This window comes from Rhipicephalus sanguineus, chromosome 1, assembly GCF_013339695.2.
Source record: "Rhipicephalus sanguineus isolate Rsan-2018 chromosome 1, BIME_Rsan_1.4, whole genome shotgun sequence".
In the NCBI taxonomy this organism is placed as follows: Eukaryota; Metazoa; Arthropoda; class Arachnida; order Ixodida; family Ixodidae; genus Rhipicephalus; species Rhipicephalus sanguineus.
The window spans coordinates 292,960,175-292,974,402 of record NC_051176.1 but is presented as its reverse complement, the minus strand read 5'-3'; the positions used below and the strand labels follow the sequence as shown (position 1 = coordinate 292,974,402).

Below are 14,228 nucleotides of genomic sequence, written 5' to 3'. Positions count from 1 at the left end.
TTCTGGGATCATCGCGGTAGGTGTTTATCGTAACTGTTTTGAAGGTGTCGGTGAAATCACGTGACACTTTTCAGCCTGTTTGGTATCGCACACTGTTTGCCTGACTAGCGGCCGCAGATGGGGGTCCGCTCTCAGCCGGACGAATGCAGGCAGTCTCTTAGCTGGGCGTTTCCACTTCGGCCACTCGGCAACGATTATGTGCTCGTCTGGTGTGCGCGCTCGGAACAATGGGCGCCGCCCTTCTGGTCCTGCTGTTTGCGGCTCGGGCCGAAAGACAATGAGCCTGTCACTCACCCCTTCCCGATAAGAGGATGTTCCCAAGAGCCGGGCGGCCACTGCGATCAAGCTGTGCGAGCTTTCCTGCGCTCGGACCGCTTCACGCGGTTCTAGCCGCTGCAGGGGACCACTTCGCCCACCACGCACAGCGTGCGTGGGCGGCTGAGCCTTCGCTGTGCATGGCAGGCCAGAGTGAAGCCGCGCGGTTTATTAAAGCGGAACTCTGGCTCAACTCGGTAGTCTAGGCGTACTATCGTGAGCAATATGAAAGGGAACGCGCGAGCGGCATGCGAGAAGCCCGTGATACGCAATCAGCTGCAGTTTTCAGGCAGTTTTAGAGTAGCGTATACGCTAAGTTAGCGTTAGCGGTTAGCGTACGACGCATGCGCAGTTACGCGAAGAGCGAACGCATAGCTTTGCGTACGCTATTTTGAAACTGTCTTTTTATCGGCAACAGCGAGGCGGGCGTGCCGATGGGACTGCGGCGCCCTTTTCATCACTAGAGGATTTTAGCCTGTCCGGTATTCCGGTTACCGGATAGCGTGTGCCGTAGCTGCCGCCACGTCAAGTGGCGCCAGCTATGGAGGATAAAAACTAACAAACACATAATGTATGTCCTTCGAGATTATGGGATTGTCACTCGCTAAGCCTACACATTGATTATTTGAGTATGGCTCTCCAAAACGGTGCCGTATCGGCACGAATACTTTGCTGTCGAAGCTTACGAACGTGAATATAAAGCAAATAAAAGCATCAGTTCGGAAATAACGAGCGACAGAGCGCGCGACGGCTCCTTGATAGATTCGAAGTGGACGGCAATCGCTTTCGGCGGCGCGGCCATGTTTGCCGGGCGTGCGCATGCTCTGTTCACACCCGGTATTCCGGTACACGCAAAGCATTTTGCGTATAGCGGTGTACCGGACATACTAAAATCCTCTACTGTTTCCGATAGCGGCCCCCGTGAATCGCCCTGCGTCGGGTTTGAGGCTATTCGCCACGCGCTCCCGTGTTCCCTTTCATATTGCTTACGGCAGTACGTTACGTGTTTGACAGTTGTACGAACTGTGACCAGTGATACGCATACGACCTCGACGGGGCTAAAGATGCAGCTTCCCCCACTGCGACGCGCAGGAGAAATCCACTCTCTCCCTTTTTCCACCTTCCCTGTGGCCTATTGTAGCATGGCGGAATATTTTTTTCCTGTTAACCTCCATGCCTTTCCACTCACCTTGGTTCGTTTCTCCCACACATGTTGGCTGCGTGAAGTCACTTGAACTGATGGAGCGAACTGCACAGAGTGAGCAAAGCGGCGACTTCGTCATCTGTGACATTGCGGTTAGCTAACCCTTTGTTACACCGCCCTGCCATTTTGTGGTGTTTGGCATGCTTGGAAATATTCTTTGAGGCTAGTGACGTTTAAAGTGCACTTTATCGCGTGCCGCTCGGGATTTGTGCGTCACGCGAAAACACGAACTGTGAGGAAAAGGAGCGCACTCAACTGAAGAACTGTGCAGAGTGACGGTGCTCGCGAAAGCGCCTCTAGTGGTGCCCTGCCAGAGGCGCTTGATGAGCGCTGCTCACGTACTGCATTGCTCGCAGTATCTTGACTTTGCGCTAGGGGTGTGCGAATATCAAATTTTTCGAATACGAATCGAATACGAATATCCACCTTCGAATATCGAATCGAATATCGAATATCAAAGGAAAAATGCCTCCACAGTAACAATATTTTATTTAACATGTAGCTATTTGAAAAAAAAAAAAAACATTATCATGAAGAAATATGAGTTGCTCCACATGATCAGGCAGCAGGCGCTCCCTTCTAACAGAGACACCCCCCCCATGCCACTGAAAAGGCACGCTCGCTTGGAACAGAAGTGGCTGGTATAGGGAGGTACATGGGGCAAAGCTTTGCCAGAATGGGGTATCTGAAGGTGCCTACTGTTCGCCACCAGTCACATGGTTTCTGTCTTTCTTCAGAAGTGGTCCCGCATAGTGAACGAGTGGTAGTGCGGCACGTTACGGCCGCATAATATTGAAAATGTACAGTTACATGATCGCCAACAGCGCTGCACGTCGGAGATGCACCAGCAATAAATCATACGTATTGGGGCGCTCGTCGCAGGCAGATATCGTGCCTCCGCGTACTTACGATGTGTATCGCTCCTCTCGGCAACGTTTTTAGCTATACGAACGCAGCAGAAATGTGGAAGACGAGTTATTTTATGCATGATAATCGAATCGCATATTCGAATTTTTCGAATATTCGAAGTTATCGATATTCGAAGCTTTTCGAATACACGATTGTCGAATCGAATACGAATATTTCGAAGGTAATATTCGACGAATATTCGAAACTTTCGAATATTCGCACACCCCTACTTTGCGCACAGAGGCGACGGGGCAGCGGGGATCAGCCCGTGGCGCGAGGGAAAGGGCTTCGCCGTGTGTCAGTGCAGCGCACCGTGATACGGATGTGATACGCTGGTTGTTGGCGGAGCACTTCGACGGCCCTTTACGGCGGGTTTGCCCTTGTTCTTCGGGGCGTGGTTGAGCGAGCTGTCGCGCGGCTGTTTAGCTGCGTGGATCGACGTTGGATGTGTTTCGCGAGCACCGGATAATTGATAACCCGCGCTTTCGTTGGACCATGTTACGTCTGCGCCTTACCGGCCTTACCTTTGTGTGCGTGCACTCTAACCTTTAAGCCAAACGGGCGTACTTAGGGAGCCTTTTTGCCCCACTACGATAATCGTCATTTAGTTGCGTTACTGTTGCCTTTTTTGAAAATTCGGCGCTCACCACTTTCCTATTAATTTTTGTTGTGTGTCAGTGTGTACAGTACACATAAATTATCTAAAAAGATTTCGCAGAAGGTTTGAACCCGCCACTGACTCTGCGCCTAGTTTCGGCGATGCCGCCCACTGCTGTGGATGCATACTTTTGGCAACTGACCGATTGCCGCCCTGTCATGACCTCGGCGTGTGGATTTTTTGCTGGGCCTAGTAATATAGGCTGGGAGGCCCTGGTGACAGCCTTTTGCGCCAGGGTGCCGTACACCCTCTGCAAGTGAGCATCGGTTGTCCGCAGTACGAGGAAAATGGGTGTAGACTGCACGCTTGGGTGCAGCCGAGCGAAACCGCGCTGTGTTTGCACAGCAGCGCTTTTTGAAAAAACCTAGCTGGCCCGCTTCTGGGCTGGCCTCATTGGCCGCGCGTTTGTACAGACATTTGCGCATCGATCGCTGCTGTGAGCGAGGAGCGGACGTCGTAGATATTTTTAACGGGATGTCGGCCTCGCTTCACGCGCGTCCCATTTGTGGCCGAGCCCGTCACTTGGCGTACCGATCGCCTGCTGCGCCCTGTAGTCATGTCGCGTTCGTGCACGCGAACCTTGTCCTTTCCCATTTTGTTAGTACTGCCGTACGTTGCAATGTGGTGTGGCGGTCAACGTTCTAGACGCTCGTTACGGAGTTGCTTATCGTGCTGACTGATAGGCCCTTTTGTACTTTTCTTGAGCGCGTTCTTCTGCGCATGCTTTGTCCATCAATGTTGCAACTCTGTTGTAGGCGTGGTGCGGGTCTGTGTTACGTCATCTTGTAGCCGCAGCGTCTTGTTCTGCGTGGAATGTGGTACCGATACTCCGTGAACGCACTGACTGGTGCTGTGATTGCCTTGTCCTCTTGCGTTGAATGCGTTTATCAGGCGACACATATTTGTTTCCATACTCTCTGAAGCTGAAGGCATTAGAGAGGAGTGGATGTTCAGAGCATCAGCATTTCTTTGTGTCGCGGCGTCAGTGATTTCAGAAGTCGTTCCATCTCAGTCATGTTTATCAACTCATTCGCCACTCTTCAATTCAAATTCACTATGCGAGCTACGAAGTGTTCGGCTTTGTGACGTGTTTGTTTTGTGTGCGCGAGCTGACTTTCCTGAGTCGCCTGCCGTTTGTTAACATCGGTATTTTGAGGCAGCTTTGGGAGCATGAATTTCAACCCCAAATTAAGCGCCGTTTTTCTTTTATCTTCCTAGCAATAAATACACTTGCGTACAGGAAGCAATGGTCGTCTGTAGTGAACCGAATCGATGAACAGCAGAAACAGGAAGAGGTGCGTCTGAACTTCAGTCGGCGGGTTTCCTAGGCGAATGCAAAGACGGGGGCGAGACTCATAAATTCCCTCCCTCTCTGCAGCGCTCCGTACGGCCTTACGACCTGCTCCCTCTTCTGTTTTGCTTCTCCACTCGGGGTCGTCGAGGTCGGACCGTTGCTGAACGACGCGTCCTTATGAGCGGCCAAATCCTGTAGCAGTGGTGTCCGCCCTTGGAGAAATTGATGCGAAGCGTTCGTTTTGGAATAGCCGACAGCCGTTTGGCTTATTGGAAAGGGCGTGTCGGCTGCCCACCAATGCGGACGTAGCGGCCGCTGTGATGGTGGTCGTTTTTAACGGGTCGCTGTTTCGCGTCTCAAAGTAGTGATACCGACGTTCTGTACATCACGAAATGGGGTGAGCTGGTTCCTTCGGAAGGAACCCTTTCATCTCGTCTGTCGAACACGTTGCGAACACGTTGCGCTTAAGCAGTGGCGGTTATCTACACGAAATAAGGCATGTTTCACTATCGCCTTAAACGAAATTTTACAGAGGGAATGACCGAAAGGAAACTTGTTTCCGACACACTCCTTAGGCTGTGTCAGTGTTACCTCCGCGTATTCATCCGATCTCAACTTGGAGAGGAGAATGCAACTCGTCATACTCAGCGGGTCAGAGACATCCGGAGAGTCGTCTTCCGCGCCTCCTCGGCCCAGATTTATGCGGCACGCCGCATAAATGCGAACCTTGCGATAGTATTATCGAGAACGCTCGTGTGTCCCGAGCTCAGTGGCGCGCGCCTCCTCCTGAGCCAGGCTCGTTGCGCCGCAAAACGCGGGTCCCCGAATGGAAACGGTTTCGTGCCGCCAGCGCACCCTGCATGCGGCCCCATCCCGGCGCGGCTCGCCCCGCAGCCGAGCCCTTCTTCATAGAAGCGCTGTTGGCGGCGTCTCACTTGATAGGGGCCAATGATGCGTCCTCGTCGCTGCGAGGCGCGTTTCCTACTTGTCTGTGCCTGACCCGTCTGCCTTGTCAGTGCGGCGGCATGTGCACTGTTCTTACCCTGGCCATCGTTTCCACATATTTAGCGCCTCTCTTTCTTTCAGCTCCTTCTTTTGTTCTTTTTTTTTTTCACTTTCTAGTTTTGCGCTACTGCAATATGTTTAGCAAGCACCAACTCACTCGCCCAAGAAGTTATCCATTGTTTTCACGGCCGCGAACTCGTCATTCTTACGGGGCACTAATAAACGCGCTTTTTCCGTATCACACAGTAACGTTATTGGCTGCGAGGATGGGGCGATGAAATTGCGCAGTGAGGCATAGCTTTCCCATACTCCTGGAGGGGATGAGGGGTTAGGAAGAATTCACATGTTGATGTTTCCGGCGGGTAGTGAAGGGGGGAAACCCTCTGGCGGCCTTTGTATGCAGCGATATAAGTGAGAGAAGTTATGCTGTTCACTTTTCTTTTTGGAATGTAAACAGAACGTTAGTGACAAACCATGTCAATATTGTTAAAACACACATACTCTTATTATTAAAATTGAGAATGGCTGTTTAGTGTGCGGTTTAGGGAATCAGCTGCAAGTGTTTTTTCTTCTTTGTATACCAGTAGAGAGGAGGTGAATGCTTCCTGTCAACGTCTCCTTTATTCTGAATGGTCATTGTCTGTAAGCTTAGAAAAATACCGCACAGCATCTGTTATGCTTTTTGATATAAACACAGGTAGTGTATTCACTCAAATGTAACACACACACACACACACTCAGTTTTCACAAGTTCAAAATAAAAATGCACCTGTCTGTCCATGGCAAGTCCTATGTTGACGACCAGAGAGGAAAAAAAAAAAAGTCAAGCACAATTTGCCTTGATAGAAAAAGTTATTTGCTTGGCAGTTGCTTTTCCTCGGTGGTTCAGTTATGCTGGCTTTTATTTAGATTGCTTTTATATGGGCATTAATTGTGTGCCAATTCAAGGGCTGTTACATTGTGAAGCTTGGCCTACATAGTGTTGTCTAAAGTCTGCAAGTTTGTGTTTGGCGTCAGGATATTTTCCCGTTTTGGCATGGTGGAAATGTCTCCTTGTCGACATGCAGCTGACTAGTAGCCGAAAATCTCCTTTTGTTTGTGCCACTTATGGACACTGATCTTGGGCACTCCAAAAAGACCCAATGCAGCTATTCTCAATGCACAAAATAACATTGCTTTGACATGAGCTTTCATAAAGAATTCGGTGCACCACCACTGTTTCTCAGGCTGCCAGTTAAAGAAAAGGGAGCAAACACTGTGCCATGTGTGGTATCTCATTTTCTCATGGTTCTCCCAGCCCGCATCTCTCAGGGTGTCACACTGTTTTATCGGAAATTACATTTCAGTAAGTACAGTATATATACACATTGCTCGTACTTTAACTTTTCATTTCCTGGGCACAAGTTCGCCCAAATAAAGAGTTCTGTCCTGAACACGCTGACTACTGCCTTCTTCAATGTCATGACCATGTGACAATATTAATATTCTAGAGGATGTCGTTTGACAATTTAAAGCCAAACACTGTAATATTGTAACAGTGTGGTGACACAATCAATGCTGATAAAACATAACTGATCCTGACACATTTGTCACGTGCACAAAGCCTGCAGTGTGTCACTCTCTCAAATGTGTAGGCACTTAGAATTTGTGCACTTTTGCTCTCCTCTTGCAGGAGGACACTAACAGACGATGGCCGAGACCAAGGCTCAGACCAATGGCCTTTCAGATGGCCAGGCCAAAGCTGAGAGGTACGACCCCGACGACCCCGAGGCACAGCGGCAAATGTGGAGGCCCCCAGACATAGAGCAAGACATGAAGGAAATGGAGCGCCGAAAGCGTGTGGAAATGATCATGAATAGGTAAACCACACTGCTACACATAGCTGTTTTTCACCGTTTTTAAAAACAGCTACAGCTATGTGCATCTACAAATTGGCGCTAGCTAGTAATTGCATGGCTATTGTTGGAATTTCAGTGGCAGATTTGGAGCAGCAGAGTGTCTTCGCGAGTGTGTACTTGTCTCAGTTGTAGAGCAGTGCCTCCCAATCTGTGATTGGAACTCAAACGGCGCCACTGTAGCGAAGTGGGAGCAAAAGTTTTCACTGCTGTACGCAGGCTAAACATTCTGCCAATTCCCCCTCGTAAGCTGCAGCGCTGTTCATGTCCGATTCATCACACATATTGGAATTTCAGCTTTCAGACTAGAAGCTATGCTGCGCACTGTGCTGAGTTGTCTTATGTTATGTCATTACCTCAAAAACTTTTGACTACGGCTGTGCCACCTGCTTGGTGGCACCGCAGTAGTCGCACTTTATTACACCAGGTTTTTAGATTTGGCATGAATAGTTAGAGAAGTTTTGTGTTCAAAAGTTGTAGCTAAAGCTGTGTGCAGTCGCCGACCGTTTATTCGAACTTGGCGGGAACCACCAAAATGTCCGAATAATCGGGAGTCCGAAGAAAAGGATTCCCCAGAAAAAAACGCCTTTGTCGGCCCAGAGGCCGGAAAAATCTTGTCAATGCACGCAGTGATTCCACTCCTGCGCCAACTGCACCAAAGTGCGCCAAATTGTATTTACTGCGCCATCCTGATAATATCGACGAAATTTGCGCCAAACTGCGCCAAAGTCTCGGGTTTGGGGGCGTCTATCACCGGCAATCGCACCGCCGGCGCGTCAGAACATGTGCAGCTTGATCTTGGGGCTGCCAATAAAGTCGCAATAATGGACCAAGAATTATTCCGCTGAATAAATAGCGCTCGCGCGTGCGTTCCGAGTAAGCCACGATGCCATGCACGGTGCCGACGCAGCTTCTGTTCTGCAAGTTGGCTCGAGAGCGAAACGCACTCTCCGCAGAGGCTCGTGACGTCTAGGCCTATCGGTAGCGAGAAAGTGCGACGGCGATTGATCGGCGGACGTCGTCTGTTGCAGAAACGCTGCTGATAGCTCATTTCAAGCGTCGCACGGCACGTAAGGAAAGCAATGTTCAGTAATAACTACATGCGTGCCGCTAAAATGTCTGTCGCTTCTGTTTCCAGACATCACGGAATGAAATCTGGGATCGCTCGCAGTAGATATATGGGACAATATCGAATTTTCCTTGCTTCGCATTTATGGAAGAGCACGCGAACGGTGGAAACGCGTTGACAGTTTTCCTCAGATATACTTTATCCATGGATCTTCATCCAGAAGTGCTTTTTCGTAATTCCTTCCGCCAGCACGTCCGAGTTTGTAATCACTCTGCGGTAAATACCCCCTAAAAGGCCCTGCCCTTTCGAGTTCACGTGCTAGGGTTCCAATTCGAATTTTTTGCTTGCTTTTTTAAAAATGTCATCTAATAGTAAAATCATATCTCCTGGTCGGAGCAACCGCAAATGCGCAGCTGTCAGTAGCGGGCCCGTCGTTGATGGCCCACGGTGAAGCGGCTACGCCATGTTACACGTCCGCCCCTCGCTTTCGGGGTTCAATAGCTAACGGTTAAAAAAACTCAGTTTCGCTTAAGAGCGAAGCAGTGAATGCGATACCAAAAAATTGCATTGTGAAACGAAGTAAGACTAGCAGCTAACTCTTTTGGATCCGATCTCGCGTAACTGAACAAAACGCTGGTTTAAGGGAATATGGCCCCTCCAGGAACCGAAGCGTTTTCTTGCTCTGAGTTTTCTAAACGTGAAGTAAGCGTTGAGAGCACAGCAAGTTTACGAGCCGTCTCCTGATGCTTCGAGATAGCGCACGCGCAAGCGATGCGGCCCCCCCCCCCCCTTCCGCTCCCCTGGCGTCCCTTCATGCTCCTTACGAAAGACGGGCGGGGCGTTCCCTCTCTGTTTGATGAGCAATCGACGGCAGGCCCGCACGCGGGAAGATGTTATCTCATGCGCTGTCCGTGCGGCGGAGACAGACGGCCGGCTAGTTTAATCTCCGCTTCAGCCGCGTTTGTCGCCAGCGCTCGCGAGCTTTTACCCGCGGCTAGAACGCGCGTGGTGATGTTAATTTGGACTTTATAACGGAGAATTACGGCAACGGCGACGGCAAAAATCCGTCGAGAGTGTCCATATAATTGCTATCGCAAGGGTCAATGTACGGGGCAGATTTTGTGCCCCCCCCTTTTAGGTGATTAGGGGGGGCGCCCCCCCCCCCCCTCTGTGCGCACGCCTATGCTCCTGAGATGACTTTTTCCATGAGATTTGCAATGAATCGAAATATTTCTAGCCTTCATAAGAGCCCCATAATAATACTCGGGTGCTTGAATGTTAATGCAATATACTTCTGTATTGCACTCCAGGATGTAAAATTCGCTGCTCCAAAGTGCTCCCAGATGCAAAATAATCTGCTCCAAAGTGCTCCAAGATGAAAATTTTGCTGCTCCAAAGTGCTCTAAAACGGAAATTTTGCTGCTCCAAAAATTGCTCCAAATCAGAAATCCTCGGTAGCATCACTGTGCACGTCTGTACACGTGCACGCTTACGCGCGACCAAGTAAGTCAACCTGTATTTCACCCCTGTGGGTCGGCAATAGCACTGCAACGGCCTACGCTAAATCCGCATTTGATGGCTGTGGTGTGGGAGGCGCATCATCACGGCAGTCACTGTCTGTCTACATGCACTGGTTCGAGTAGCTGACGGATGATCTCATCGTCCAACTCGGCGAAAACTCCCAAGCAACTTCGGATTGAGGTCGGCCGCCTTCCACCTGGCATTGCTGCTTTTTTTTTGCCATCGTCAGGTCATTGTACAGCATAGACCGCTTATAACATAAGTCGCCGAAGTCGCGAATATCCGCACTATAAGCGGTACCGCACTATAACCAAAACATTTTTGAAAGGTTGCACGTGTGCAAAACATGTCCAACAGGCAGGCGCGCGATTCCGACTATCGTGGCATGCGACTGGGACGTAAGTTTGCATCTGCTTACATTTGAAAAGGTTGAACGGTCAGCGTCCGCGGACCTGCGGTACCGACATAACGAACACAGAAAAAATGCGCTGTCACGGGAAGTCGCCGCGGTAACACAACCACCACTGGAGTGTTTTGCATGCACGCCCGCGTTTTCGTTAAAGATGTAATTCACCCCTTCTAAATGCAACAACGTTTGAATGAGTCAATGCCGAGTCAATGAAACAACAATGTTTCATTGACTCGGCACCAAACCGGAACTTCTGTAGTCCGCGGCCGCCGACATGGCAGCTAGCGCTTGTTAGGCCTAGCGTGCGCGTTGCAACTTGGCATGCCGTCGCGAGAAGCTTGCCCTAGACAACACGGGGATTGGGCTTAGAAAAGATCGCACTCGCGAGCTAAACCGAGGGCATCACGCGTGAAACGAAGTTTCGGTTTGCGATCGGGAGAACAGCCGCGGCAACTATCCTGAAAAAGTATTCCAAGCTTGTAAGTCCGCCTGTTCGTGGCAAAGGCGAAAGCTCAATCGCGTCTCAGAGCATTGTTACTTGCGGGGGAATCGAGGTTGCACGCGCGATATCTGCGCTGTACGACGAAGCAACTATTTTCCCAACGGAGACAAACAGCCATCCCTTTTTTTTTTCTCACCCGCTCCTTCTTCGTTCGTTCCGCGTCCCCTCCTCCTTTGTAACGCCGTCGCCGCTGTCTCCCCCGCCGGCGCATTTCCGCTGAAAAGCACACTCGCTCCCTCACATCTCTGAGAACGTTCCGGCAGCTGCATTATAACCGGTCTTTCATATCGGGGGACTGCACAGTAAGCGGTATGCGTATACATGGAGTTCTATGGGAGGGTAAACGGGAGTCAGAAAAAACCGCATTATACCCGGTCGGTTACATTATAAATGGTCTGAGCTTAGTTGCTGCATTTCTTTAGTTCGGACGGATTTCAGCAGATCAGGCCTCCACGGATTTCAGCAGATCAGCACACCAAGCAACAAACAAGGGAGCGAGACACAAAGCTCGGCAAAAACATCTGATTACGCAAACCCTCAAATGCCAAAAGGGAACGACTTTGGGCTAGTTGATGTTGCAGCGCTCATGTTGTCGTACTCTTTGTCCGAGTTAGGATCCGCGTCGGATCCGCGCCGTCATTCACCTCAAACGCCACACCGAGCAGATTCCGATCTTGGCTTGGCTTGGCCTGCTTTTTAGCCGTGGTAGCCGTTCAGTGGATACTTGACTGGCTAAAGGCAACCATTATCAACCATTACGTGTAGCCAATCAACATAGCCTTCGAGATCTGCGTGGATTTTGTCACCGGCAGGGGTGAGACAGCTGCGCATATTGCGCATTTTTTATACAATTCCGTTTTCCTGCACCGAGCTGCTCCAAAAGCATGAAAATCGCAAAAATTGCGCCGAACTGCTCCAGAACAGCCTTGAAAACCAGAATTTCGATGCCCACGTCAGCTTCGTTGGGAAAAAAGGCTGAGTTGACAACATGATTTTCGAAGTTGCGCATATAGCAGCACCTGGGATACCAAGAAAATGAGACGTTCACAAAATGCGTAGACGCGCCCAGCCGTGTTTCTATGCACCTTTCTAATGAGGGCTCCCATGATGCCGCCATAACCTCCTCTGGGTTGTTTTAAATATGCGTGGCACCCCAAAAACATTCTGCCGTGCCCCGAGCATGCTGCTGCTTCTTGCTAGGCTGTCTTCTGGCGCTATCAAGTGGCATGCGTAGCGGGACTGGCTCCCAGGTTCTTCGTTGTGCGTAGCGTGTTCCTCGGGTTGCAATGGTTTTCGCACCGATGCTGCTGCGTGTGGTCACCTACGCACGCTTTCGCTGTGGGAATGTTGGTACCGTTACGACCCATACCGTGCACTGAGAGAGGCATCACCCTTGTTGCATCAACGCGGCGACAACTACCTTCCTGCATTCGGCGCGTCTCCGCGATGCTCTGATGGTTTTTCACGCCGAAGCCGGCAGCGGACTGTTGCGAAGCGCCTTTGTGTCGTTCCCCAATAAAAGCGTGCAGTACGCTTACAACGGTGCTTTGCTCACAGCACTGTACGCGATAGTCAGTGCGAAATAGCTTTATGAGATAGTCAATGCAGCGAGGTATCTTGGTACCCACGCCGCACTCTCTAAGGCGGTCCTGCACGAGGGGCAGCGAACGGTGATAGCGCGCCTTTGTTCTAGCCTGTTCAAAGCATGCAGTAGGTTTGACACTACGCCAACCGCGCGGCCGAGCTGAAGGCGCTTATTGTGATGTCCTCCTTACAAACTACCTGGAGGCTTGAAAAGCTAAATAAGAGCTACAAAAAGAAGGCGCTTATTGTAATATTATACGGAGTAAAGCTGGCAGTCTGGAGAAGCTGAAAAGCTAAATAAGCAGGTTACAAAAAATCAGTTTCACCGCAAGTGACAATGAATGCGATAGCACAAATTGTAATATTATAAGTAAAGCTGGCCCTTTGGAGAAGCTTGAAAAGCTAAATAGCAGTCTACAGATCAGTCACCGCAAGTGAACAATGAATGCGAAGATCAGAGTAATTTTACGGAGTAAACTGGCGCCTCTGGAGAAGCTTGAAAAGCTAAATAAGCAGTCTACAAAAAGATCAGTTTCACCGAATGCGACAGCAAATTGTAATATTATATGCGAAGTAAGCAGCCTGGCAGCCTCTGGAGAAGCTTGAAAAGCTAAATAAGCAGGTCTACAAAAAAGATCAGTTTCACCGCAAGTGAAGCAATGAATGCGACAGCATCAAATTGTAATATCAAATATACGAAGCAGTCCTAAAAGATCAGTTTCACCGCAAGTGAAGCAATGAATGCGACAGCATCAAATTGTAATATTATACGAAGAAAGGTTGGCAGCCTCTGGAGAAGCTTGAAAAGCTAAATAAGCAGGTCTACAAAAAGATCAGTTTCACCGCAAGTGAAGCAATGAATGCGATAGCATCAAATTGTAATATTATACGAAGTAAAGCTGGCAGCCTCTGGAGAAGCTTGAAAAGCTAAATAAGCAGGTCTACAAAAAGATCAGTTTCACCGCAAGTGAAGCAATGGATGCGATAGCATCAAATTGTAATATTATACGAAGTAAGGCTGGCAGCTAACAGTTATGGATCCGATCTCTCGTAACTGCAAAACGCTGATGTAAGAGAATACGGCTGCTCAAAGGAGAGAAACGTTGAGGTCTTAGAAGGGTATAACTTAGAAGGGTATAAGAGCCGAGCCGTCTGTGATGCCAGCCGAATGAGATAGCGTGCGCGCCAGCGATCACAACCGCGCCCTTAAAGTCGGAAGTCCACAGTTGGTGCTCGAGCGACCCCCCCCCACCCCCCACTCGCGTTCCTTCAAGACGGGCAGGCCCGTTTTTTCTCTGCATTAGTAGCAATCAACGGCAGGTCTGCTATGCGGTGTTATGTTATTGCATGCGCCCTCCATGCAACGGGGATCGGTCGGCTCTTTTCATCTCTGCCTCAGCCGCGTCCGTCCCCTTTGCTCGCGCGCTTTTACCTAAGAGTAAAACATATGATGCGTGGGGGATGTTATTGATTTAGACTTTATACGGAACACTGACTGCGATGCCGACGGCAAAAACCTGTTCAGAATGTCCATATAATTGTTATCGCAATAAAAGCCAAAGCAGTAATCTGCTAAATTATATTGCTGATCTTAAAAAGGCCTACTGCTATGCAACTTCAATTCTTGTGCAATCAAATTCTTTTTTTTTTTTCAAATTTTTATGAAGTGAATCTAGTTTGCAGAACCTTTTTTTTTTTTTTCAATTATTTCATGCGTTTCTTACTTGGGCTAGATAGGTCGCATAGTATTTAAAGAGGTAGTATAGTTCATACCTGGCAATACTTTCTCCAAAGGCTGCTTCAGTATTACGTCTATCCTAGGCTAGTTTAAATATGTACGTGTCCCCCCAAGTTGCTACAAAT

The 14,228-nt window shown here is 49.4% G+C and overlaps 1 protein-coding gene across 15 annotated transcripts in view; it reads left to right on the top strand.

The window, feature by feature from the left end:
- The window catches only part of LOC119379276 (protein hu-li tai shao), a 170,779-nt gene that overhangs the window by 41,601 nt on the left and 114,950 nt on the right, over window positions 1-14,228 (top strand). For all 15 annotated transcript variants that reach the window (XM_037648529.2, XM_037648533.2, XM_037648541.2 and 12 more), the window contains exon 2: window positions 7,058-7,244. In XM_037648529.2, coding sequence (XP_037504457.1) covers window positions 7,075-7,244 — 170 coding nt within the window. In that variant the 5' untranslated portion in view covers window positions 7,058-7,074. The remainder of the gene's footprint in view (window positions 1-7,057; window positions 7,245-14,228) is intronic.